Below are 27,121 nucleotides of genomic sequence, written 5' to 3'. Positions count from 1 at the left end.
GTACTGTAGGCTTATGTATATGTTATTGTGTATGTTGTGAAGTAGGCCTACAGCATTGTAATGCATTGTGTGTGTGTGTGTGTGTGTGTGTGTGTGTGTGTGTGTGTGTGTGTGTGTGTGCGTCATCATGGCAGAATGTGGTCCTGGAAACACCTACGGAAGCGAGAGCGATCAAAGAGGTGGTTTTGAGTACCGGGTGGTGTGAGCCTGCCTCTCTCCCTCCCCCTGCCTTTCCTGTCTCTCTGTCACTGTTGCTATTGGAATTAATGAAAAAATAACTTAAGAGTGAAAAGTGATGGACTCGGCTGGGACGCATTTGTTGTTCAATGCCCCAATTGTGCTCCCTGCCAGGTTCATCGCTTTCTCAGTGTCCCCTGGAAACACTTCAGTTGTGTTGTGAGTATTTGCAGCACATGTGTTCTCAAGCTGATGATGTTCTCTGAATTTGTGTGTGTTTTGTCTATTTGCATGTTTTCTTAAGTTGCAGTGTGTTGAGCTCTCAGGGCCACCGTAGTCATGAACAGAAGAGGAGTCACTGAAAAACTTTATTCAGATTTATTGCACAATATCAATTTAAAAGATGAAATGCCGTGCTATGGCTCTTTTCATATCTTACAAATTCAGCATGTTTCTTCTGAGGGTGAACTAACTTCAAACAATTTCATGCATTAAAAACTGAGCAGACTTGACCCAACCACAGGCAACAGATATACAACTCATGGTGTCCCTCAAAATCTGCTCCACAGACGATAGTCTCATCTAATGGCAAACGCTCATTATTGATGTGTGTGCGGCTCTCCAGTACGGTCATGCTCATGTACCCTGTGATATAAATAAATAAATATAAAATATTTCCTGTTTAAGATCCCACCAACAGCAGCATGTTTCTCAGTAGGCCTGTCACCCTGTAATATCAGAATATGTTTCTAAAAAATATCTACACTCAGAAATACTCAGGTGATTCGCCAACATTTTTACATGGGTGCAAACAAGTCCAAGACCATTTCAAACAGAAACACACAACATTTATATGAATGGAGGCCACATACTGCCACTGTGGTAGGGTAGTGGGGGAATGCAGCACCTACATTCCTCAATGCAGCTGTGTGTTTCCTGGTCATTGTCCTGTTGTTATTGCCTCACTGTATGTTCAGGATGGGTTGAGTCAAATAGAAAACGCTGATATGCTGTATTACCTACCGCATGTGATATTCAAACAGTAACCTGACTAAGCATGAGTTGTTGCGAATCCATTCGAGCTTTGGAAATGTTAGCTCCTTCCTGACTGTTCCACTATTGTGTTGTTGTGATCCAGAACCTTGAGCCTAATGGTGCGATTTTCAAACACAGTGGACACTGAAAATATACTGCATGTAGTGTGTAACAGTAAGAGTGATGTGGGAGCGCAACTAATGTTATGATTGAATTTACTGCATTATTAAATAATATGAAAATGTCCATCAAGTTCAAATGAATTTGAAGAAAATAAAAAAATCTCCGCCTGCTCTATGATCGCAGTAAGATTAAGAGCAGTAAGCGTTGTTTTCAACTTAATCAGGAAACTGGTTTTTGGAACAAAATTTGAGCAATCGACCTGACTCTGACTTTTCCACAGTACGTTGTGCATGTTCAGCATTTTCATATTTTGCGAAATCGGTTCTTCCTCATAACATAACTTCATGTTGTGAAATTGGCAAATAGTTGCTGCTGCACTATGTAGAACTCTCAGTGGAGCAACAAACAACAACAAACATAACAAAACAAACATGACAAAAACAACTTTATCTCCCACGATCTCAAACACAGCACGGCTCAGTGGTATTCACCCAAGTGCCACCGTGGCCTGAGAGGTGGCAGGTGTTTCATTTCAACCACGCACAAACATTCATTTCACAAATAAGTTCGTTTTGTCTGGTAAATAAAGTCAACTGCAGTTATTATAAACACTGGAGCAAACATTCACCAATCCACCATCAATTAGGGGCGAGGGAGGCTCTTGCTCCGCCCACTGACCAACCTTCAATTTCTGCCCCACCGGCCTCAAGTGCCAAGGAAAATACACAAGGATTTATTGTGAGTGCAGAATTTCATGAAGCACAAGTGAAATGCTTGTGCAGGGTGCAGTTACAGGAAGTTATTAGGTTAGGTTTTACTCTTTGCACAAAACATATTTCCAATTCTTTGACCGTGTTCATCTCTACAAGCACAGGTAAGCTATTTTTTTTATATCGTACATTCATGGAATTTGGTTCATCATTATCCACTGCTGCACTACAAAAACGCTAAACCTTGAAAACCAACTTTTATTTTAGAAGCAATCAGTAACAGAATAAGGAGTTTCAGCACCTTGACAATGTACCGAATACAGATGTTTCAATTCAAAAGTAACACAAGCTCTAGACTCTAGAGACGAGAGGAACTTAGTGGAGGCCACAAAAAGAGGAATATAAACAACAGAAATAAATGAAAGGAGATACATTTTAAGGGAACATTACTGAAAACTCAGCAGCTATTTCAGAAGTTAATGCTACTGTTTTTTTTTTTTTTGGTGTTTTTTTTTTTTTGCAGATGCAAAGATGAGTGTGGAGTACCATGCCTCTGCTGTTACAAACATGGACATGGAGGACAGTAAAATTGGATACAAACAATTTTCAGCGGATGGCAGCAAGCTCCGCTGTACAGGTAATAAAGTAGGAACTTCATTTATTACCTGGGTAATGAACCTTGGATGGCTGAGACAATGACATGACAATAAAGATGGTTCCCCTCAGCTCTACAGAGCTTTTAATCAACTTTCAGTGCCCACTTTTTTTGTTTTAGTCTGGTCTCACAGCTAAGAGATTGCTGCTTGCCTCTCTCCACAGCTGAGAAAACGTAATTGTTTTTGAAATAGTTTGGAATATTTTTCATACCTGAGAATATCCCACCTTCATAAAGTATTTGATAGAAAAGATCTAAAAGGAACACTAATGGAACCAATAAATTTACATTAATTGATTTTTTATTTTTTTGGCTTTTTGAGGGGCAGCAGGATAAGCTGTTAACACAACATTGACATACTGTTACCTTAGCAACCAATTGGAAATTTACACAAAGCCAGTAAAGCTAATAGTAAAGTTAAGTTAAAGTTAAAAATACCATAAAATTAATAAAACAAACAAACTATCTCAAAAAGTTTTTACACTTGGCTGGTAAAATAGTTTGTATATCTACAAAACAAAGTGCAACAAAGAGCAGTGGGAAGAGACTTCATCAGAAAAGATGAAAACATCAGATCTTCGGACCAATGACTGACATGTACCTGTATTTGTATCACATTTTCCTTATTCATTTCATCCATGTGATGTTTGACTGGGGCTCTTTTAATTACATACTCGCTTCTCTGAGATGGTTAATAGCATCTAACTGGAGGATTAGTGCCACCAGCTGAGGTTCATTTGTCAGATCACCAGAAACATCAAGTGAATGCTAATGTTGTTCCAGGTCTGTTTGATGCATAAAATGGCAACAATTTGCAAACAACTTCATTGCTTCATTGTCTTACAATTGTTTTACTGTTGAAACGGGGCATTTTGGCAGGACCAAGTCAAAAGAGTGGAAAAGACTAAAGAATCTAAGCTTTGGCTACTTCATTGGTACTAATCACTGAGCAGCGCTGTTTAATAGCTCTATAGGATTTATACAATTGTTGAATGAATGGGATGAGGTATATTTGAATTTAACTCTCAGGATTAACAAAAAACACACATTTATGTCTACTTATTTCATCCACACACATAATCTCAATGTAACCTCTAAATCATCTGGTAAAGTCAACATTATATAAAACTTCATATTTATGTGAGATGAGTTTTAAAGAATTAGATACATTTCTAAAATAACAATTACCTAGGCAGCGCTTTAGCTTGATGTGTATCCTCTGTATAGTATTGTGGAATACTACTGAGAATCAATCCAGATGAAGCGCGTAACCACAAGTTCCTCAGTTCACTTCATCAAATTGAAGTTTCTCTGTCTATTTTGGTTACTGTCTCTTAGTTTATATGTTGAGAAACAACCCATACAAGATTGCCACAGCCTGCCTCGGGATCCTGTGTGTTCTCCTGTTGGCTGGTGCCATAGGTCAGAGTGTCCACTGTGAGTCTTCCTCTTTGTTTCTGTCAAATAATCACATGTCGTAGGAAGCTGTCAAATGTCATGGCAAAATAAAAAACTGATTGACAACATATTGTTTTTCTCCTCTCTGGCAGACCAAAAAGTAGAGCAAGACCAACAAAACAACCTGTACGCCCTGAGTAAAGAGAAGGAGGACCTACAGGAGAACCTGAAGACAGTGCAGAAAGAGAAGAAGAATCTTGAAACCCAACGTAATCAGCTACAGCAAAATACCGAATACTTAACTAGAAGGAGAGAACAAATACAGACTAATAACAATTTACTGTCTGAGGAAACAAACAAACTGAAACTCAGCCAAAGCCAGTTACAGACCAGTAATGCTGCTTTAAGCAAAGAGCTTGAACAGCTTAAAGCCAGTAAAAACCTGTTGGATACTAACAACAATGCCTTGTCTAAAGCCCGAGACTTGTTACAAAAACAATATGATTCAGTGGTCAAACGCAAAAATGAGTTACAGACCAGCTATAACTCAGTGACCAGGGAGAGGGACAATTTACAGAACAAATTCAATAATGTAACCAGATCAAAAGAGCAGCTGCAGCTGAGTTACAATGACTTGATTAAGGACGTAGAACATTTGCAGGACAAATACAACTTCTCTAACAGTGAAAAAGACAAGCTGGCAAGCAGTCACCAAAACCTGACATTGCAAAAAGACACTCTGCAGGAGACTTTCAACACACTTAAAAAAGCAACAGATGAATTAAGGGCTAATTATGCATCCTTGGCTCAGGACAAAAAAGAGCTTGAAAGCAGCTGCGAAAACGTGACTGTGGAGAGAAACATGCTGAGGGTGAAAATCGAGAACCTGACTGTTGAGCGAGATCTTCTCCAGGGAGAAGCTGAGAAACTGAACGCAACGCTCTTAGGTAAGTTAAAAAGAAACTGACAAACATGTGTTATTTAGCAAGATGTGCTCTCACCTGGAGACAGCTGAAAGCTCCGGTAGTCATGTCATCTGAATAAAAACAAATCCAAACCTCTTCAAAACTAAACATGTACTACAATTCAAAGCTTGTACACACTTTCGTCTCAGTGTTTGGTTATTAACCAATGAATATCACATTTACAGATAAGAAGTGTCCCACTGGATGGAAGAAGTTTCAATACAACTGCTACTTCACTTCTGTCGGCAAGAAAACCTGGAGCCAGAGCAGAGAATACTGTCAGAACAAAGGAGCGGACCTGGCCATCATAAAAAACGAAAAGGAAATGGTGTGTTTATGTTTGCGCATCATCAGTCATCATGACTGTACGCTGAAAGGTCGCCATATAAATTTAAAGGCATCTTTCTACATTAACGCTTCAGTAATTAACAAAACATTTAACTGCAAGTATTAACAAACTGGAAGCTAAACGAAGCTACAGGTGCTTCTAAAAATGCAGCAAACAAAAATGTAACTATCTAATGAAGGAAAAAAAACTTCTAAATTTACTCAAATGTTTGAGTCAATGGCAAAGAATTTAATGATAACATATGTGCTAACAACAACAACAATAACAATAATGTTAAATGTGAATCTGATCCATTTATCTTAAGGGCGCATGCTTGATTTGCAGGTTTTAGGCCATATGTTAGAAAATCTTAGATAATTTGTTAGAGTTTATAATATTTTTTAGACAAGAATAAACTTTTATTCCAACCTTGAATTTAAAACAGACATATTATATATATATATATATATATATAATATAACTTGTCAAATTCTTTAATATAAAAAGATAGTGTAGCTATAGGGATGTATATACATAGGCCATATACATATACCCCATCTATAACTTTATGTATGGCATGCTAACAAAGTAAAAATATGTCTTTTGTTATCTTAATGTGCCTCTTTATTTGTGATAAACATAAAGTTTGCAATAACTTTGAAATGTATGTCTCTTCCCTCGTAGGCCTTCATCAATGGCTTGTATCAAAGTGACAAAGAAGTCTGGATTGGACTGACGGATGAAGGGGTAGAAGGCCAGTGGAAATGGATCGACGGGACACAACTGACCACAGCGTAAGAAACTAAACGCACATCCTTTTAACATACAAAATTAAAACCCTCGGAAATGTCGACTTCATCTGCCCAAGCGCAGAGCGGTATTTGTTCTTATTTTGGATGTCTCTCCTCGTCCTCTACAGGTACTGGGGTAAAGGTCAGCCCAACAGCTTTGACGGGAGGAACCAGGACTGTGTGGAGTTCTGGCATCGTGCGTCAGGGAATGGCGACTGGAATGACGAGAACTGTAATGTAGAACAAAACTTCATCTGTCAGATTTAGGTTTCCCGCACAGGGAGGACCAGAGCGTTTGGCTAGTATTGCACTAATGATCGTCATGTCATATCAGTGTATTACAAAAAAAAAAAGAAATGCAGCAGTGCTAATAGCTAAAGCCTGAAATGGACTGGTTTGCAGTGGGGAGTGTATTATGGAGTTAAATTTAGCAGGCGGCCCAGCAGATGCAGGTTGATGTCAGGTGTTTGGAGCAAACTGTCTTGGTGATTTGGAACCAGCTTGGTTTAAAGGGGACTGAGATTTCCATTGATATCTGTACACACTGTAAAAACAATTTTATGTAATAGTAATGCTGTGTAATAAGTAATATGTGCCTTTTGATGACTAGACATCCACTAACTGAATTTTCTAAAGAATGACGAATGATAGCTGGATAATTTACAGTTTACCCATATAAAGAAAAAGAACCTTCCAGATAATGTTATGATAATTTGCTGCTGTGATTAGCTGATTCAATGACTAATGAATGCAATTCCCAAGAGCAGTACTCATTAATTGTTAGTTTACTGATGTTGGCTATTTTGTACTCATTGTTGCTTCTTGTGTGACCAGGAGGACACTAGCTCACTCAGTGGTGGTTCACACTGATTCATGGGAAATGGCCCCAGCAATAAACATATTATATTACTACTGTATTAGAAATATCCATTGAATTGGTGCTTTTACTACATGTGACAAAAGGCTGTATTGTATATTTTGAACTTTTAACTTTAGTAAAAACCTACAATGCTAATGTTGCTCGCTGTAGATGGCTACATTTCAGATATTCCTGAGAAAGCTGCTCTGACCTGTATTTATCGCCACAGTGTCAAAGTTCGACCCACACTGCCCCCGAGAGGATAACCATCTGCGACCTTAAACAACAAAACGGCATATAGTGTCACAAGAAGATGAGCGTGTCGCATTGTTGCCTGAATCTCCTCCACCATTTGGCCTGGCAGTCCCATAGCCAGAGATCCTACTCATTCCTCTCCAGACCGCCTCCACATTCTTTGATGAGTGTGTTCTCATTTCTCTCTCTCTACTGTAGATTCTCCCTCCATTTTCTTCCTCCTCAGATCCTTTTGGAAAGACTTAATCAAATGCCTCACCTAACGTGCACAGCAGTTTATTAAAAACACAATATTCACCCACATCAAGTCAGGGTGACTTGATCTCTGGGCACATCTGATCTCCTTTTTAAATTTTTTTCTTTAAAGCAGCACTTGAATTAACACGTAAAGCTCGGTTTACTTGTCACTAGCCTGTTAGAAAGGTTGTATCTTTAGGTCATTAATGTTCAGTTTTGTGCATTAATGCGCTAAATGAGTGCTGTGGATTAAATGTGCTAATTTTTTGGGGAATGTGAAAATGAGCTCAAGAAGGAGGCAGTATTGCACCAAAAAGCTGTTTTCCAACTGCAAAAAAACATCAGAAGAAGAAGGGTTTTACAGCGGCACATGCGTCCTGTGTCTACTGCTGGCAAATCAAACAATGCAGCTACTGGTACTGTAGCAGTAGCAGTTTGAATGAACAGAAGAGAGACTTTAATGAACAAATCAGCGCAGATTACAACTGGAAAAAAATCCTTTTTTATGCAAATTGTGTCGACCAAGTGTGAAAAAAGTCTGAAATTACACATTCAGTTGAAGCATTTTAAAAAATATGTCTGCAAGTGAAGGATCCATGGCAGATTTAGATATGGGCGACTTGGGCATCTTGTTGAGTCAAACTCACAACATATACACATAAAACATACACTCGCATTGGTTTTTGTGACTCTATGGTAGTATACAGTATAATGTGGACATGGTGGATGGGTAAAATAAGCTAGATCTTATGAGGTGTGAACTTCCTTAACTTTTTAATTTATACATGTTCAATCTTGACCTTTTCAGTGTCATCATCCATAAACAATAGGTACCCCAAATACACTGAAAAGAATTAAAACTAGTAGAAATGCCAACTGTCTTTACGTCAGTTAATTTTGACTGAAGGTTAATTTACAACAGGAAAGTGTTAATGAATTAACTACTTTATCTCAAAATCTTTGATGGATCTGTTTGTCTGTTTTCTTAGCTTTCTTTCTGTCATCCCCCATGTGTCTGTGGCTCTTCAGTGCTTGAGCCCCATCTGCTCGGTGACTATTTCTGGCAATTATTCTTGGCTTCAGCAGCAAGTTGCAGGTGCTAGTGTTAGACAGGGGAATTATTTATTCCATTTCTGACATGCATGTCTATGTTAATTTAAGTACACAGTTTAAGTACAATTTGACCTTAGAAAAGGAAAATCTAGAAATAGAAAATGAACTAACCATCGGTTCAGAACAACGTAACTGTGGAGTCATAGGAGTGCCATAAAAAAAGAATAAATTTGTAAAAGAATAAGATAATATATGTGGAAATACAAAAACAATACAACACAATAAAAGAATAAATGAATACAAAAAATGTGTAAATATAATAAAACAATAATGCTTTTACTTATTTTACACAATAGGCCAACAATAGTTGTGCTGTGCTGCAGTAAAAGCTCTTGCTTTTACCTATGGCTTTTTATTTATTCTTTTTTATAGCACTCCTATGACTCCAGATTAAACAGGTGTGCAAATGTGACATAATATTTTACACTACATTTATTTAACCATTTATCAGTCTTTCCTTTATCATTACATTTATATTGGAAACAGATACAAATATGCTACGGGCTAAATAGCCTATGAGACTTTTAGACAGGTATGAGGAAGAGCTCAACACATTCACTTACAGTGTAGCATCACTTTATACTTCAGGATGTCAGCTGATCAGTACCAGCCGGCTCTTGTGCCACATGTACAACTTACTCCGCTAATTTGGCGAGCCAGTTTTTCTTTGATGCATTCCCTGCCTTATTTTCTTGAAGGGACAGGACCTGACCCACCAAAACAACATGGAGGCGAGTCTAGTCCTCGTTGTTTCCATGTATCCTGGCATTGTGAGCCAACAGCTGACATTTATTTCTACCTTGGTTCTTATGATTACTGAAATGGTCAAACAATGGCGAATGCCCCCGATAGTGATACCGTACATTTAGGAGGGAATGGGTTGAAAAAAAATGACATGTTACAATCATGGTATGTAATCATCTTCAATATCACAAGTGTAAACCATAATTGCACCTTTTTCTGTTTAGAATAAGCTAAAATTGTTTTCTTTTGTCAAAATCAAAATATTTTGCTCATGACTGGGCTCCTTTTTCTCACTTCTTACTTCTAATTGTACTGATGTTGCTAGTTGAATGAAAGGCTAAATGTAAAGCACATTGTATAAAAACATTATATAAATACTGTTTTGTCTTATAGGGCACAGACTGATCAATCCAAAACTTTATTGGATCAGTGCCTGATTCAGACATCATGCATTACCTACTGGACAAAGAGCCGAGTCTCTTTATCTTACAACTCTTACTAGATTTGATGTTTGGTGTACACTGTGTATAGACTCCAAAGGACAGTGATGGTCAGACACAGGTGGGTGTGGACGATTGGGTCTTCAGCCCACACACACACACGCACACACACTCACACTCTGATGTCACATCTATGTGTGTGTGTGTGTGTGTGTGTGTGTGTGTCTCTGTGTGTATTCTCCTGCCTGTCTATCTAGAACCTCCAATACCCCACCCACTCAAACAGGTAGGTGGTGAGTTCTCAGTTTGGCCGCACTGCCGTGTGGGAGCAGCTCCATGTACATTCACACCACTCCTCAGAAAGGTACAAGAAAAAGTCTCAGCCTCACATACTTTTAATATACTTCAACACACAATATCATTGATATGCTGTGTTTACACCTAGCCTAATGTAAATGCAATTATGTCCTTGTTAGGGCAGGAGCAGGAAAACACACACGTCAGCACCAGCTCACAATGAATGAATTAAACTTTAATCAAAATGTTAGCCTAAGACTCAGTATTTTTTTTCTCATTAGAAAGTAGAAGAAAAAAAGCTTTTTTCTGACTTTGAAATTCTCTTTGCCTGTCTAAGTGGTATTTTGGTGTCCACTGCAGAGCTGCAGCGTTTGGAGGAGGGGAGACTTGAGAGGCTCGAACCCTCCAGCCAATAGGTGCCTTTAAATCTGAATTTAAAAAAAAAACAGCTGCTTGAAGACTGTCAGTAAAATGCAGCCTTTACCTGAAGATTAGCATGTTATGTATTTCATGTGAAATGTATAGCAGTGCAACCACAGCTGTGCAGTCTGCTTTTGTAATACTCACTTCATCCACAAGAGGCTGAACAGCACCACTAGCCCAGACTAAATCAGACTGAGAGCATTCATGTTTCCTGTATAGGTGATTTTTAATTTCTCCATGCACTCTAAACAGCAATGTGTGCTAGCAAGTTATGTAACATTACTGTTCCTTCTTTCGGCTAGAAATGTATAGGTGAAGGCTTTCTGACAGAAACACACAGGAAGACAGGTGATATAGTATAATGAGCAACAAAGTCCACGCCGGGAGCTGGACTTTCAACTAGGAGGCTGAGTTATGAGTGTCATTATCTTTATTGATTTAGTTAACTGTTCTTTTCAGTTTTTTCTTTATTTTCATTTCAGACAAATGTAGGTTTTTGTTTAGTGGAGAAATCATCCGTGTGTGTGTGTGTGTGTGTGTGTGTGTGTGTGTGTGTGTGTGTGTGTAAAAAAAAAAAAAGTTCAAATTGTTTTTGCTTTTTACTCTGCTGCACCTACATGAACCAAAATAGCAGGTGCGCTTGGAGACACCCATAGTCTGTGAACTCAAGACTGGTGGTTGCACTTTTTGCAGTTCCTTAACCCTTGTATGGTATTCGGGTCAAATTGACCCGTTTCAAATTTTTACAAGAAGAAAAATGGTAGAAGTATAAATTTTTTCTAGCTGAAACTCAATGGCCTTAGCTTATTTTCTGTGATAAACATGTACAAACAAAAAAAAAATATTAAGCACACATGCTACTATACCCAACGCATTTACATCCTTCATATGGTCTTCGGGTCAGTTTGACCCGCATACACAGAGACACATAGAAACATGCCCACATACACAGAAACAAACACACACAGACATGCACACACATATACACACACACACACACACACACACACAAACACACACATGAACACATACACACACACACACACACACACACACACACAGATAATGTTACATTATTGTAATCTAAGTCATTCTTTGAGCTGTTGATTCCTGACACAATTCAGAAAATTATTCTGGATATGACCAATCTCGAGGGGAGATGTGTTTTCGCTGACCAGTGGAAAGAGATGGACATCATGCTTCTGCATGCCTACTTTGGCATCCTCATCCTTGCTGGTGTCTACAGGTCAAAAGGGGAGTCGACTGAAAGTCTGTGAGATGCTGAGACAGGGAGAGCGATTTTTAGAGCCACAATGTCTCTGAAGAGCTTCCATGTATTCTCAAGAATCATCAGATTTGACGACTGGGAATCAAGACCTGATAGACGGCGGGGGGACAAGTTGGCAGCAATCCACACTGTGTGGGACCAGTGGCTGGACCGGCTTACCCGTCTTTACAACCCTGGGCCCAATGTAACTGTGAACGAACAGCTTGTGGGGTTTAGAGGCTGCTGCCCTTTCAGGCAGTATATGCCCTCAAAACCAGTAAGGTATGGCTTCAAAATCTGGGCTGCCTGTGATGCTGTTTCAGCTTATGCATGTAACATGCAAATTTATACAGGGAAGCCAGAAGGAGGAGCTGCTGAAAGAAAGCAGGGGACACGAGTGGTGCTAGATATGTCACAAGGCCTCAGTGGCCACAACATTACCTGCGACAATTAATTTTTTCACGTCGTACAACCTGGGACAGGAGCTTCTCAAAAGAAAGCTGACAATGGTTGGAACAATCCGGAAAAATAGGATGGAGCTCCCACTTGAGGTTCTAACTGTGAAGAAAAGGCCAGTCCATTCCTCCAACTTTATGTTCACGGCCAACACTGCCCTGGTATCTTACATACTAAAAAAAGGAGAAAATGTGGTGCTCATGAGCACTCTACACAGGGATGGAGAGTTAGCATTCAAAATAATGAAAATCAAAACATTGTCTCACTTCATTTTTTCCAAGATAAGCATGATTTATAACACCCAAGTCTAAAGTTAAAGTGGAGTTTTAACATCAATTATAACCTTATGACAAAAAAACGAATCACACTTCCATTGTTAATTGTGTTCTAGTAGAGACTGATTGCAATAATTAAACATATATGTTATCTCTATTGTTTGAAATTGAGATAAAGACAATATATGTTGATGAATTATGAAGTAAAATTTTATTTCAGAATTGTTTTTAAAACCGCAAATATGTCCCGGGTCAATTTGACCCGAGGGATACCAGAGGGTCCAAAAAGTGAAGACAATACAAGGGTTAAGACACACTTTTGTTTTGATTTGAACTTTTGTTTAAGATCTGTACAAACACCATTTTGTAATTAACTTTCAAATGAAATAATGAAATATGTGAACGAGTTCTGGAGACTGAACTAAAATAATCATATTTTTGTTCTGCAACAGACGTTCAGGTGAAATCCATCAAAGTTGTGCAACAAGGAAATTTAATAACTTTATAAAACAAATTGAACAGTTGGTGTGTCATTCTATCGTCCTTGGAACTTGAACTTGAATGCACACACACACACACACACACACACACACACACACACACACACACACACACACACACACACGGTGTACATGTTATATCTACATATTTTCACATGCTATTTTGTGACAGGCCTTGTTGAGAGGAGTCTCTCAGTTCTGTTGCTTGAACTCGTTAAATATTACACTCATTGGGGAGAGGTTGTTGACTCTGTCTTTGTGGTATTATGCAACATTTTCTCGCTCCTTTTATCTAACTCCCTGCTCTCTATTTCGACACGTTCAGCTGTGTTCGGACTCTCCAAGCATTGATTTACCAGGTGATTCTTTCAGGTAAGCTATTTGTGTTTTATTTACTCTCTTAGCCATTAAGCATTTTGAATGATTACATTATATTAGATTGACAATACAGGTGACATTGTCTTTTTGTCTTCATATACTGTATATTGCTGCTATTAAAATGACCCTGTCCAAAAGCATTGTCGTGAAGAAAAGTCGCGAAACATAACTTTGATAGGGAGGGTCAGGTGGGAGCTTGTGACTGGTTTAGCACAGACACAAATAAATACAAATAGTAGTCGTTTCATTTTAAATTTAAATAAACCAACAACATTTTTTTTCAAGAGAACACCATTTGTAAGTGTGCTCTACCTGCTATAGTCAACCTTATTACCAGACACGATACTGGACAATTCTTCAAAACTCCACATTACATTCAGTTTGATATAAATTGGAGGCGATCACTGTTCTCAGACGTTTTAAATCCAAATTAAAGCTGTGATCTGAAAACAATCACCTCTGCTTTTATCACCTCTCGGTTAGGTTACTGTGATTCTCTGTATAGGAGGTCGGCCCATTCCGCCCTTTCTCAATACTAACGGTTCAAAATGCAGCTGCCAGACTTTTAAGTGGTACAAGAAAAAAAAAGGCAAAGCACATGAAATTACTCCTATTCTGCCACACTCACACTGGCTACAAGTGAAATAGAGAATTCATTTAAAAATCTTGCTTGTTTATAAAGGCCTTATTGGTTTAGCTCCACAATCCATTACTGTCATCCTCACAACTCTTTTTCCCATCCTGCCTTAAATCCTGCCGCACCACTGACGATTTTAAATCAAACTTAAAGACCTACCTTTTTCTTTAATCTTGCTTTTAGTTCAGTTTAAGATTGCCATATTTTCATCTTATTTCTAATGTCTTTTTTTTTTTACTGCTTTTGAATCTGATATCTTCAATCTTAAATCTCTCATTTCTCTTGCATTGATGTTGTTTATGTCCTTGTGTGTACTTGTATTGCTAATCCATCTGCTGTGATTCTAAAGCACTTTGGGTTGACTCCTGTTGTTTTTAAATATGCTAGATAAAGTTATGATTAATATGGTGATTTGACTTTCCTTTTAAGACATAGTTATTTCTCTTGTATTGCAGTTTTTGAGTACACAGTCTCCTCCTAACAGAAATTTACAGTGTTCCTCCTCAAACTTTGCCTTTACTGACAATCACTCCAACCGACAGCCGGCTAATGCAGTGACAATGACATGTCATGTGTTCACTGTGGTGTTGGAGGTGCAGTTTCTAGTACAACTCACTGACTTTTAGCATTAATCTAACGTCTGGCTGACATGGTGTCTCTGTGGCACAAAGTAATTTACATTTACTCAGGTACTTAAGTTCAAGTTTAGGGTACTTGTGCTTACATTTTACAACTATCGGTACCTCTACACCACAGAATTTCACTGGGAACTATTGTACTTTTTACAATATTGATTAACTGGTTCAGGCTGTAGAAAACATATTATGAGCTTACAAGACACTGTACATACTGTACTGTGGAATACTGTACTTCCCACAAGTACCACATCCTAGGAGACATCTTAGAAATAGGCTTAATAAACAAAAGGCCTTGTAGATGAATAATAGTCATTTTTAAAGATAATTTTTTTTACCAAATGGATAATGTTGCCAAAATCCAGAGGTGTTGAAACTCTTTCAGGGAAAATTGTGATTCAAGAACATGATTAATTATTAACCTACTATCTATTAACCTACTATCTATTAACCTACTATCTACTTTGCCTGGACGTTTGGCTGTAAATGGTCATTGTTGAGTTTAGACATGACATCACTATTGCAACTAATTTTAGTTTTTGATACCTGATATCTGGCTCGTAAATGCACTTGCAGGTTGGTAATGGTCCAGCGGCTGTACGGTCCAAACGTAGAAGGAGGTGTAAGGTAACTGACCCATAAGTCAAAAAACTGATGGATTCCTTAAAGGAGGACGATGCAAAGTAAGAATCAATCTGTCTTCTTTTTGACCGTAAGCCTCTCAGTAGAAAATGTATACTACTCGTTAATCTTCTCAACTTGTTGAACAGACCTTATTCATCTTAAAGACTTCACATAATAAATGCACTGTCAGATCAGTAGAGTAATGTCACTCCTCTAACACTTGTCAGGGTGAATGTGAAGAATCCTGTGTCTAAATTCCATGATGAAAGACTATCAGGAATGTCTGCTCGCTCAAAGGACAAAGGCAAAAGGTAGGAAGATATTTCAAATGATATGTAAAGTAATGTAGCTTATTATTAAGCAATTAAGAAATAACAAAGTTGATCATTTGTGAAAAAAGGAATTGGGGCAGTTTTTCAAAGAAAGGTGCATTAGAAAAAATATTATGTTAGAAATTAAGGATGCTTCTGCTGAGGACCGTTGTTCACCACTGAGATATTGTTGTCATTGTGTGACTAAATGTTCATATCAATTAGAGTGAAACGTATTGGTATTAAAACATTCCCTAAATTGCAAAATGAATGAATTTCAGATTGAAGCCACTACAATCAACATCCAGTGGATGTTTGAGTGTGAAGTCCGAGCAGTCCATCGAAACTCCTCTTGTTTTCAATCACAAACAGTAAGATGACACTAATATAGGACCCACTGTGATCTGTAATCTTTCTGTCAAAGTTACTTAAAACTGAATGATTCACTTTTGCTTATGTAAAAGTTTTAATGCAAAGCTTTTACTTGCCATTTGTTGAAATGAATAGTTTCCCATATTACTGAGAGAGTTAAATGAGAGGACTGATAAATTCATGTCCGAATGCTGATTATGAAGCTGTCATCAACAGCCAGTCATCTTAGCTTAGCACAGACTGGATTTCTACCTGCCATAGTGGATAGGATTCAATTTGTATTTAAGTTTTTTTAAATTTAGTTTTATTTAAGATGGTCTAAAGTTGTCACTATGTGACTAAATGTTCATATCAATTAGAGTGAAAAGTATTGGTATTAAAACATTCCCTAAATTGCAAAATGAATGAATTTCAGATCGAAGCCATGGTCAACGTCCAGTGGATGTTTGAGTGTGAAGTCCGAGCAGTCCATCGAACCTCCTCTTGTTTTCAATCACAAACAGTAAGATGACACTAATATGGGACCCACTGTGATCTGTAATCTTTATGCTAAAAATGAAGCTATCATCAGGAAACAATTAATTTTTGTGACAGTTCATATAATATTTGGACCCAGAGGCAGTCACCACACTCAGTTGGAGTGTTGGCAAGTATTTATTAGGAAAAACAGTTGAATGGGGTTGATGGATGGTGGCGGGGGTGAAGGCAGGCTGGCTCTTTGGGGACGAGGTGATAATGTGTCGGTCCGGAAACAGAGGTCTGAGGCTGTAGTCTGGCAGAAGGGGAGACAGCGTAGGCTGGAGGTCTGGTCTCGCTCAATGGATTACTGAGGCACTGGAGAAAACCAGGTTAGCAAGGAACATGAGGGAAAATACAAGAGATAACTCAAATAGATATCCTGAGGCCTAGAGGAGGCCTTGGTACCACTGAAGCAGGATAAACAATCTGGCGAGAACAGTGAAGAGACAGGGAAACACAAGGGAAGGGAGAAACATTTCTATGTACAGCCAGAGCGGTGACAATTTATTTAGTTTTATTTAAGATGGTCTAAAGTTGTCATTGTGTGACTAAATGTTCATATCAATTAGAGTGAAACGTATTGGTATTAAAACATTCCCTAAATTGCAAAATGAATGAATTTCAGATTGAAGCCACTACAATCAACATCCAGTGGATGTTTGAGTGTGAAGTCCGAGCAGTCCATCGAACCTCCTCTTGTTTTCAATCACAAACAGTAAGATGACACTAATATAGGACCCACTGTGATCTGTAATCTTTCTGTCAAAGTTACTTAAAACTGAATGATTCACTTTTGCTTATGTAAAAGTTTTAATGCAAAGCTTTTACTTGCCATTTGTTGAAATGAATAGTTTCCCATATTACTGAGAGAGTTAAATGAGCGGACTGATAAATTCATGTCCGAATGCTGATTATGAAGCTGTCATCAACAGCCAGTCATCTTAACTTAGAACAGACTGGATTTCTACCTGCCATAGTGGATAGGATTCAATTTGTATTTAAGTTGTTTTTAAATTTAGTTTTATTTAAGATGGTCTAAAAGTTGTCATTGTGTGACTAAATGTTCATATCAATTAGAGTGAAAAGTATTGGTATTAAAACATTCCCTAAATTGCAAAATGAATGAATTTCAGATCGAAGCCATGGTCAACGTCCAGTGGATGTTTGAGTGTGAAGTCCGAGCAGTCCATCGAACCTCCTCTTGTTTTCAATCACAAACAGTAAGATGACACTAATATGGGACCCACTGTGATCTGTAATCTTTCTGTTAAAGTTACTTAAAACTGAATGATTCTTTTTTGTTTAAATGAGAGGATTGATAGCAATTCCATGTCTGTATGCTATTATAAACAGCCAATCATCTTAGCTTAGCACAAAGACTGGAAACAGGTGGAAACAGCTAGCCTAGCTCTGTCTGAAGGAAAGCAATGCAGCAGCACCTACCAGTACCTCTGCAGCTCACAAATTCACAGTTGCACAGCTCATCTTGCCATTCTTTCAGATTGGAGAGACCAAATTGTGACTATACTGTCTATGAGACAGACTTGTCTTCAACTGACAATTCTCCTCATTCTGACAACCAAATCAGATCATCATGGGGAGTGCCAAAGCATTGGGGTAGAAATAGGATTTGGGACCAACCCAGGTATTGTTTCCTTTGTATAAACATGTCTGATACCATCCTGCATGTCTGTCTTATTAACTAGACCATCTGAAAACTGTGTGTGTGATGGATTTCAGGTTGACACCACAATGCCCTCCATCTGCTGTGTATCCAGTGCTAAGTACTGATCACAGAGTCCCTGTTGACCTCATGCAGAGCAGGTAAAAATCACACTTCAAATACTGCAGTAATATGTGTCAAATCACTTTGATAATTCATGTGCTGTTATTGGAAGAGCAGAATATTAATTTGTTTTTTCTGTTTGCTACAACTCAGCAACTTTGACATTTTCGAGTGCTCAGGAACGATATGATGCCAGTCAGTATCGGAAGTATTTCCATATAAATAGTTTATTCTCACACTTTGACAAAATCCGTCACATACTGTTTGTCCTCCTGGTGCGCTGGTAAACAGCAGGGAGTTGAAAGAAAACATATACTGTTGTAGAGTATTACAAAGAAACTCACAGGCACTGCAGAAACGATTTCAATCATAAACTTGATTTTGTAATTCATCTCATAATAAGAATTGTACCCTCAGTTTCAGAAGAATTACCTGACAGAAAAGCTGTATCAGTTAATTGAAATATTTGCTTTATATTATAAATTGCTTTTGTCTGATATCAGGATGAAGCTCAAAGCAACAGACACGCCCAGTGCTTCAAAAGACGCTCTTGACAAACAGTAAGAAGCCAGACTACATGTAATGTTGTTATATACAGTAAGCTAAGTGTTTGTCCTACACTGTAACAATATGTTATGAATGCCTCAGAAATGATTGATTATTTTGATATCTTCTCTGAAGTGATCTATAGGATGATTCATTCTCCACTGAAGTGTTCCAACAGCCAGTGCAATCTCTTTTTGTGACAGATGTCAATTTTGTTTTTCCTGTCATAATTTCAAAACAAATGATACATTACGTGACTTTCAGGGCAAAAGTAACCGGTCCCAGATCCAGTTTGGAGTCTCAGAGAACTATTCAGGGCATGGATTTGCGTCCACGTCCTAAGTAAGACAAAAGCATTTGGAATTTTGAAAAATACACTAGACACTGAAATCCACAGTAACTTCTTTTAGCTTCTAATCACATATTTCTGACATGGTTGGAATAAATGATATCCTTTATCCTTTTCCTATGTCTAATTCCTTTTTCTCAGTGTCAGTCGGTACTATCCAGAGACAACAGAATCCACATTCTCATCGGACCCGTCTGATAATTCATCGACTATGACTTCTGGATCAAGGGATTCCCAGTATGACGAGCAGACAGTTTTATGTGATGACATGTGAGGCACTATTTAAATTCACTATATTAAAGTTGAAGAGGTACTCCAGAAAATAACTTAAAAACTGATCAAAATTGATTCAGTCTGTCTTGACTTTTGGTCACTAAAAATACTGGGTCCTATGCTTCCCACAATGCAATTTGGCATCTTTTTCCAGACCCTCCCTACTGCTAATCAACTTTATCTTTTAATCTCCATTTGCCACGTTGGTAACACATACTTTTTGTTTGCCATCTCTTATTCCTTATGATAACCCTATTGCTCTTATATGAATTTCCATAATATTTCACCAACTGGATAACCTATTTCTTGCGTCATATCCTGTGTAACCACTACACTAAATTTGCTTCACATCCAAGCGCTGTTCCTGGGGCGTGTTTGGTAGCTTTTGTTGCACCTGCTAGGTTAAAAGGCAGAAAGGTTAAGAGAGCGGTGACAACACCACATGACATGTGAGAAAGTGTCATTATGATATATGACTTTACATGAAATAAAGGTGTAAATGGGGAAAAAACAGTTATGAATAATATATATGAATTTATATAAATAAATATTAATTAATTAATTAATCATTAAGAAAGAAAAATGATTTAAAATAATATAAAAATGCTCCAATATAATTCTGTTATTAATTATAATAACAGACAATAAATGATAAACTAACATTTCACATTTATGAGTTGGCTTCAATAATAATTTTTCTTCAATTTTCTCACTGTTAATTGTTAATTTATTTATATTTACACAGTCTATTCATTTTCATTTCATAGTGGTTTTTATTTATTACTGAATATTTTTGGGTTGCATAAGTACAAAATTGGTGCTTAATATGAATCATTTGTAGGAAAAGTTGATTGTAGGGATTTATAATAGCCTGCTTTCTCACAACATGAACAAATCTTGTCTATATTAAGAAGTCTCAATAAAGATGTTTCTGCATATAGCTTTCTTTAAAAAATGTATGTTGCAAGTTCAGCATCAAACTTCATTCCCTTACTTGACAAGAACTGTCTCTGGTGGCGGAAAGAAAAGCCAGTGATAACTCTTGTTTTGTATCTATTTATCATGTCTTTTCTTTTACTGAAGGTAGCATGCTAAATAGCTGGTCCGAGCCAGCTGGTATTATATTGTAATCATAACCAACACATGCTCCTGGCAGGAAACCACATTCACTGGGAGAGAAAACTTATATATTGCACCTTTAACTAAGAGAAACACTTGGCTATTCCTCTAATTATTATGGTTCAGTACAAGGCTATGTGCTAGAACACTTATCATACATTCCTACTACTACTTTAAGTAGTAAATAGCAGATGCATTTTATTTCTCTATTTGAAAACAGAGACGAGGAGGTCATCTGCGACATTTGCCGCCAGCGTGTGGCTGTGAAGACCTGCTTGACCTGTAACACTTCCTATTGTGAGTATCATGCCCGGCATCACTACACAGTGGACACCCTGCAGAGACACACACTGAAAGATGTGTGTGCTGAGGTCGAGGGGAAACGCTGTCTGCACTACGAAAAGTCTCTAGATTTCTTCTGCAGGACCGATCAGATGCAGATCTGCAGCATTTGTACAAAGAGAAATCACAGAGGACATGACATCATCTCGCAAAGGGCACAGCGTGCTGCAAGCCAGGTGAAAATCTGAACATGTATAAATAATGGGAAAAATATCTTGTACTAATGTGCTGTATAGGCTAATGCTTATTTATACTATTCTATCACAGATGCTTGGTGGTGAAGATTGCCAGGAACCTGATCAACCTGTTAAAGGTGAGTCAAAATATCAGATCCCTAATTACAGGCACACTGATACATGTTCAATTTATTGGATGTAAATGCATACAGATGTACAGAATACAATACAGACATTCTCCACTTGATAAATCATATACTACATCTGAAAAAACAACTGTAGAATTTTGTGAAGAGGGTCGTAGAAATTATTTCACATTATCATTTAGTCTGTTATTGGAACCAATGAAGTGCAAAAGTGATATCAAATAATCTTTGAAATTTGCCATAACAGAGCAGACTAATAAGGAAACAATGAAGACTGCCTTTGATGTGATATATTTTTATGACAGGATGACTTTGTCCTCAGGTTAGTCAACATTTTGTCCGACACGGCTGGGCAAAGGAAAATCTATAAAATGTGATTTGTGGTGTTGTACAGTATCAGTCGATCTTATTCCTACATATCCAGACTTTCTGGTGGTTACTGATTCATTTACAGTTGTAGCATTTAATCAGAATTAATTCTTTCTAATGACACTGCAACAGAAATTCAGGCACAGAGCAATAATCCTAAGAAATTAACTGGAATGAACTAATTGAATTACTTTTCAAAGTGTGGATTTGCCAGGGAGAGTTAAGTGTGTACAATCCGATATGATAAAAAAAAAAAAGTTTCTCAGCATGATCATGTTGAACAGGTGGCACAAGTGATTTTTTTGTACTGTCTTATGTTTGCCAGTGGTGCCCCCTCCTGGTAAGATCGAGTTCCAGTCAGTGAAGCCAAACTCCCTGATCCTGAGCTGGGGTTGCCCAGAAGGACTGGACGGGCCTAAGAGCTTCCAAGTGAGGTGGAGCTCCTTGATGAAGGTGGAAGGTTGCTTACCCATCAAAGATTCTCTTAAAATTGAAATAAACAACCTTCAGCTTGGACAAAAGTATTTCTTCAGTGTGGCCACTGAAGATGAAGATGGCAATTTTAGTGAATGTATCACGGCATCTGTTTTCACAGGTAATATCAGATATGCTGAGACATTTCATATTTCTTTCATTGCAGTGTGTTCACATTTCATTGAGCCAATGAAATCATTTTTTATTTCAAATGACTTCTGTCTTGCAGCGGTGCCCCCCCCTCGACATTTAACAAAAGGACATTCAGAGGCCACGGCTCTGTCCTTGAAATGGACCAAAGCAGACAACATGGAGGGAATTCCACATCAGTTCCTTATCACTGTCACAAGTCCAGGGAAAGAGTCGTCAGTGATCCACACCGAGGACTGCTACAAGATGTTCTCAGATTTAGAGCCGGACACAAAGTATAGTATATCTGTCTCAACTGTGCTGAACGGTCAGAGCAGTCAGCCAGCCTCCATCACCATACACACAGGTGAGAAGTTACATCACCTCCCAAAATCCATAACATGTCTGTCATATTGCACCATAGTTACAAGTAAGCTGAAATATTGGGAGCAACACAATTAGTAGCTTTTCATTTCATAATACAAATACTGTTTATTTTAATATTTAAACCATATTAGAGCCAAATATATTTGTGTATTTTTGTATAAATCATTTATATTATAAGAAAGTATGTATGACGAGTGAACCCAAGAGAGAGAAAGAAAAAAGAAAGGAAAGAGAGAGAGAGAGAAAATGTAAATTAGTACTGAACTTGCATAAAGTCAAGCTTAAAAATGAGTGTTACCAATTCACCAGAACAGACATTTACATATGGAGATGAGGGTGCGCCTTTTAAGACAGTCTCTCCTGAAAGGCATTTGTAGTGTTGCACACAGTTGTAAACATGAAAAGTGGCAGAAATAGCTGTGTATACAATGAAAGAAAGATAGCTTTCTCACTTCACTGCTGTTGTGGGAATGGTAGTAATGTCAAATTGTTGGTTTCACATAGTTACAGAAAGAAAAAACACCGGAAAGGTGACAATTGACAAACAGTCCTAATTTATATTACTGCCTCTCACCCTCTTAGCTCAGTGTGTTAGCATGCTAACATTAGCAGTCATTAGGATCCATCATGAGGGAACATGGATGTTTGTACAAAGTTGCATTCAATGAATCCTGTACTTCATAAAACTAGAATTTCATGGCAAAGCATCCAATGATTAAGATGTATTTCAGCCTGGACTAAAGTGGTGTACTGACCAACAGACCAACAGCATGAATTTGCCATCCATGCTTCTAGAATGAGGAACAGTATCGGCAGTTGCTCAAAACTAAACTAAACCTAAACCAAGATAATCCTGATGTTATTATTACTGGTGATTTCCTCTGACTTGAAAAAGCTCCTTAGACAGACAAAAAACATTAGATTATATACTACATTTTGACTGGCTGAGTACCATTTTCCATGTGCCAAGTAAAGTGATGAAGGGAAGTGTAAGTGAAGTGAAGAGTGAAACTGTAGCATCCTGTACATTCATTGGACTCTTGTTGATTTTACAGAGCCATGTCTCAGGGAGGTTCTGTCAAAGATGGGACTTGAAGACCAGTACGACAACAAGCTCACACTTAGCACTGTCCTAGAGATCAGTCAGAATGATACATCAGAGAACAAACTTGAAACTGCAAAGTCACTTCCTGGGGCTTTTTTGAGGAGACTTATGATGTTGAACGCAAATGCTAGAAGTGTCAAATGTGTGTCCTGCGATGTGGACACAGACAAGAGCAATGCCATCAACCCCCTGGACCTGATAACTGCATTGCTCCTCTGTTCGGACAGCTTTCTTCAGCAGGATATAGTTCTGAAAATGGCGCTCTGCCAGTTTGCCGTCCCTCTCTTGCTGCCCAACAGTGAAACAAGAGAAATCACAATGATGCTGTGGTCCATGCGCGAAATTGTGCGAACCTTCAGACCGTCCATGCAGGCATTCAGAAAGTTAAACTGTGAGGAAAGAATTGTGCACTCTGATATTCCTCTGGTGTCGTTCGTCAGGCTGGGGAGGACAAGCCTCTCCAAGTCTCTGATCTTAAACAAACTGCTAAGTAACACTACGCAGTACCACAACAGCACATTTTATAATCGTGACATGGTGTGTGGTGAAGTCCCCAGGAGGATTTCAGGCGGGCTAGTTGAAATCAGCTGGTATCTCCCGTGTGGGAACAGGAGCGTTGACAAATTCATCGAGCCACTGGCTGTCGCAAACCTCAGAGGAGACATCAGGGCTTTTGATGAGCAGTTTTCATTCCTCTGTGAGACATCCGCAGCTGTTTACATCTTCTGTGATGAATCAGAAATGGATTACTTCAAGCGTCTGGAAGGAAAAGATGTGAAAGCAAATGTCTTTTTGATCAGCAGTGTACTGGGGAAATCCTTTACACTCAAAAGGATGATAAAGGAGCCACGATTGAAGATAACTAATGTTAGCCAGAAGAAAAAGACCGATATGGAGCTGATAAAAGCCCTCCAGGAATCAATCTCCAAGATGCTAGAAAACTACCAAAACATAGTGTCGGTCGCAAATCAGGCCGACAGAGCTCGCTGGTGTGGGATCCTGGTTGATGAGGACAGCGATGAATGCCAGAGCGCATGGAAAGATGTGGACAAAATCACCAAATGCATCACTGACACATCTGAATTCAAAGACAAACAACTGCCTCTCCGGGGACACATCTGGAAAGCGCTTTCGTGGCTGGAAACAGAGTGCTGGAGATTGCGGAAAGCTGGCAACCAGAACACTGATGTCTACCGCAAATCTTTGCAAGCAAAAGAAAAAGAGCTGAAAAAGAAGCAGCAAAGATTTGAGATTACAACTGCAATGTTAAACTTCCTTCATGGGGTAGTCACCTCAGAAGTGCAGCGCTACTATTTTCTCAAATGGCTGGAAATGGAACTGGACGACCTGTCCCGGCAGCGGGTGTCATCTCTGCAGGATCGATACAAAGAGCTACTCCAGAAATCTCCCCACGATGCTGAAAAAATTGCAGAGATTGACAAGCAAATTTCTGTTTGTTCTTTACGTCTGGAGCACTTTTTTGGAGAGTGTGGGCGGCTGTATGAGTGCACGAGTTACATGCCAGAGTACAGCCGTCAGAGAAAAACCAGAGAACAACTCCCTTCACTGTATGCTCAGCTGCTGCTGGATGGTTTCCCTCTTGAGCTTGTTGATGGAGATGCAGCAAACATCCAGATGAAATGGATCACTGACGTGCTCACTGAGCTTCACTACAGTATGCAATCCAACAGCAAACTCAAGGTCGTTACAATCATCGGAGCTGAAAACTCAGGAAAATCGACTCTGCTCAACACCATGTTTGGAGTCAGGTTCGCTGTCAGCAAAGTAATATGCACCAGGGGGGCGTTCATCCAGCTGATCAATGTCAACAAAGACATGAGGAAGGAAATGGGTTGTGACTGCATCATGGTCATCGACACCGAGGGGCTGAAACCGGATCAGATGGTTCAAGACGATCACAGCCATGAACGTGACAAGGAAGTAGCGAGCCTCTGTGTGGCGCTCAGTGACGTCACAATCGTCACCGTTTCCAGAGACAACTCCAGAGAGAAAGACATCTTAGAGTTGGTGCTTCATGCTTTCACAAGGTTGAAGGATGCGAGCAAGAAGGCGCTGTGTCATTTTGTACATGCTAACATGTCTGACATGCCTGTTGTAGAGAGGAGGAGGAGAGATAAAGAGTTGATGGAGCAGCTCAGTGAACTGATCAGGAAGGACGCTGGGATGAAGAAGGCCGACATCACGAAGGTCTCGGATGTGATGGAGTTTGACCCGGACACTTGCAGCTGGTACATTCCTCCACTTTGGCATGGGACTCCACCCATGGCTCATTTTAGTGTTGACTACAGTGAGACTGCGCACGCTTTGAAAAAGCGACTGATAGGCGACCTCGCAAAGTGCAAGGAAAGAGGCGATCTGACGCATTTTGTCAGAAAGGTAGAAAACTTCTGGAAGGCTGTGTGAGGAATCTGATGTGAACTGATGTGAACTCTGGCAAAGGGAATCAGAATAATTTCATAGAAGCAGGTTTCAACGAAGTGGAAACAAGGTGATGTGAAACAAATGAAATGAACAAAGGAATCTTATTCACCTTTTATTTAATTTAAAATGCACCTGCAGAACACTGTACAAATAAAACATTAAATGTATATATGTTTGCATAAAATAAACATGCACTTCGATACAGTCTGTCAATTAATTTCCACCTGAATAGGGAAACAGAGGTATGACATAAACTGTATGTACAGCAGTGTAGCAGACACCAGAAATCATCCTCTTAGTGTCATCAAATCTGTGCCAAAAAATATCAGTGAGAATTTGGTTGAATAATTATAAAATAATAAATAATAATTGTGGTTGAATTATATCAGAATTGCACAGGATATCTTTCTGAATTCTGAATTTATCTATTAGTTTGCACAATAAAGATATAAATATATAATCTCATGTATTTGCTCTATTATTAGCAAAGCACTCACTTTTGCTATCTATACTACAGTAATATTACACAGTCACAGTCATAACAGTTTTTCAGACGCCGTATTAATGAAACTGATAATAAATCCTCATATTTACATTTACTTCAGATTCAAGTCAGGTAGTGTAGGAAACTGCATATTTAAAGGGTCAGTTCACCCAAATTACAAAAAAAAATTAAAGAATAAAATCTAGCCACACAGATTATTTGGGTTTTATTTGACCAGGATTTTAAACATATATTTTTATGCTATGACCACAACAAACCAAATGCCACCTAACTCCAGAGCTTGAGGCAGAATTCTCGGACACGGCAACTAAAGCCCAAGCTAGGGTTTGGTTAAGGGCTAACAAGGAGTAACTGTTGGTATGTGAGAAAATGTGTTTTTCTTTCTAATTTGTATGAACTGACACAAACACACACACACACACACACATACATATATATATATATATATA

At 38.5% G+C, this 27,121-nt stretch overlaps 2 protein-coding genes across 2 annotated transcripts; both read left to right on the top strand.

Moving 5' to 3' along the window:
- The first annotated feature begins 2,067 nt into the window (after positions 1 to 2,067).
- Positions 2,068 to 7,099, top strand: LOC130166918 (CD209 antigen-like). The gene is made up of 7 exons (XM_056372765.1): positions 2,068 to 2,209; positions 2,569 to 2,682; positions 4,039 to 4,137; positions 4,251 to 5,045; positions 5,249 to 5,391; positions 6,076 to 6,185; positions 6,311 to 7,099. The coding sequence occupies exons 2-7, from the start codon at positions 2,577 to 2,579 to the stop codon at positions 6,447 to 6,449; spliced, it is 1,392 nt and encodes a 463-aa protein (XP_056228740.1). The 5' UTR covers positions 2,068 to 2,209; positions 2,569 to 2,576; the 3' UTR covers positions 6,450 to 7,099.
- An 8,820-nt stretch (positions 7,100 to 15,919) lies between these two features.
- LOC130163496 (up-regulator of cell proliferation-like) lies at positions 15,920 to 27,119 on the top strand. The gene is made up of 13 exons (XM_056367753.1): positions 15,920 to 16,004; positions 16,421 to 16,507; positions 17,150 to 17,239; positions 17,658 to 17,744; positions 18,265 to 18,348; positions 18,814 to 18,870; positions 19,121 to 19,198; positions 19,347 to 19,475; positions 20,818 to 21,115; positions 21,207 to 21,252; positions 21,956 to 22,225; positions 22,334 to 22,600; positions 23,676 to 27,119. Exons 5-13 carry the CDS (start codon positions 18,338 to 18,340, stop codon positions 26,147 to 26,149), a joined length of 3,630 nt encoding a protein of 1,209 aa, XP_056223728.1. The 5' UTR covers positions 15,920 to 16,004; positions 16,421 to 16,507; positions 17,150 to 17,239; positions 17,658 to 17,744; positions 18,265 to 18,337; the 3' UTR covers positions 26,150 to 27,119.
- Positions 27,120 to 27,121: the final 2 nt, after the last annotated feature.

The sequence above is a fragment of the Seriola aureovittata genome, chromosome 3 (genome assembly GCF_021018895.1).
Source record: "Seriola aureovittata isolate HTS-2021-v1 ecotype China chromosome 3, ASM2101889v1, whole genome shotgun sequence".
Taxonomy (NCBI): domain Eukaryota; kingdom Metazoa; phylum Chordata; class Actinopteri; order Carangiformes; family Carangidae; genus Seriola; species Seriola aureovittata.
The sequence above is the reverse complement of the archived record's forward strand: the minus strand, read 5'-3'. Positions and strand labels throughout refer to the sequence as shown.

Bases quoted from the DNA above. Each gene is read 5' to 3' on its own strand.
- LOC130166918 (XM_056372765.1), top strand. From the start codon at position 2,577: ATGAGTGTGGAGTACCATGCCTCTGCTGTTACAAACATGGACATGGAG. The intron at 2,683-4,038 runs GTAATAAAGTAG...ACTGTCTCTTAG, and splicing joins CAGCAAGCTCCGCTGTACAG to TTTATATGTTGAGAAACAAC. The intron at 4,138-4,250 runs GTGAGTCTTCCT...CCTCTCTGGCAG, and splicing joins CATAGGTCAGAGTGTCCACT to ACCAAAAAGTAGAGCAAGAC.
- LOC130163496 (XM_056367753.1), top strand. The intron at 19,199-19,346 runs GTAAGACAAAAG...CCTTTTTCTCAG, and splicing joins GATTTGCGTCCACGTCCTAA to TGTCAGTCGGTACTATCCAG. The intron at 21,116-21,206 runs GTGAAAATCTGA...ATTCTATCACAG, and splicing joins CACAGCGTGCTGCAAGCCAG to ATGCTTGGTGGTGAAGATTG.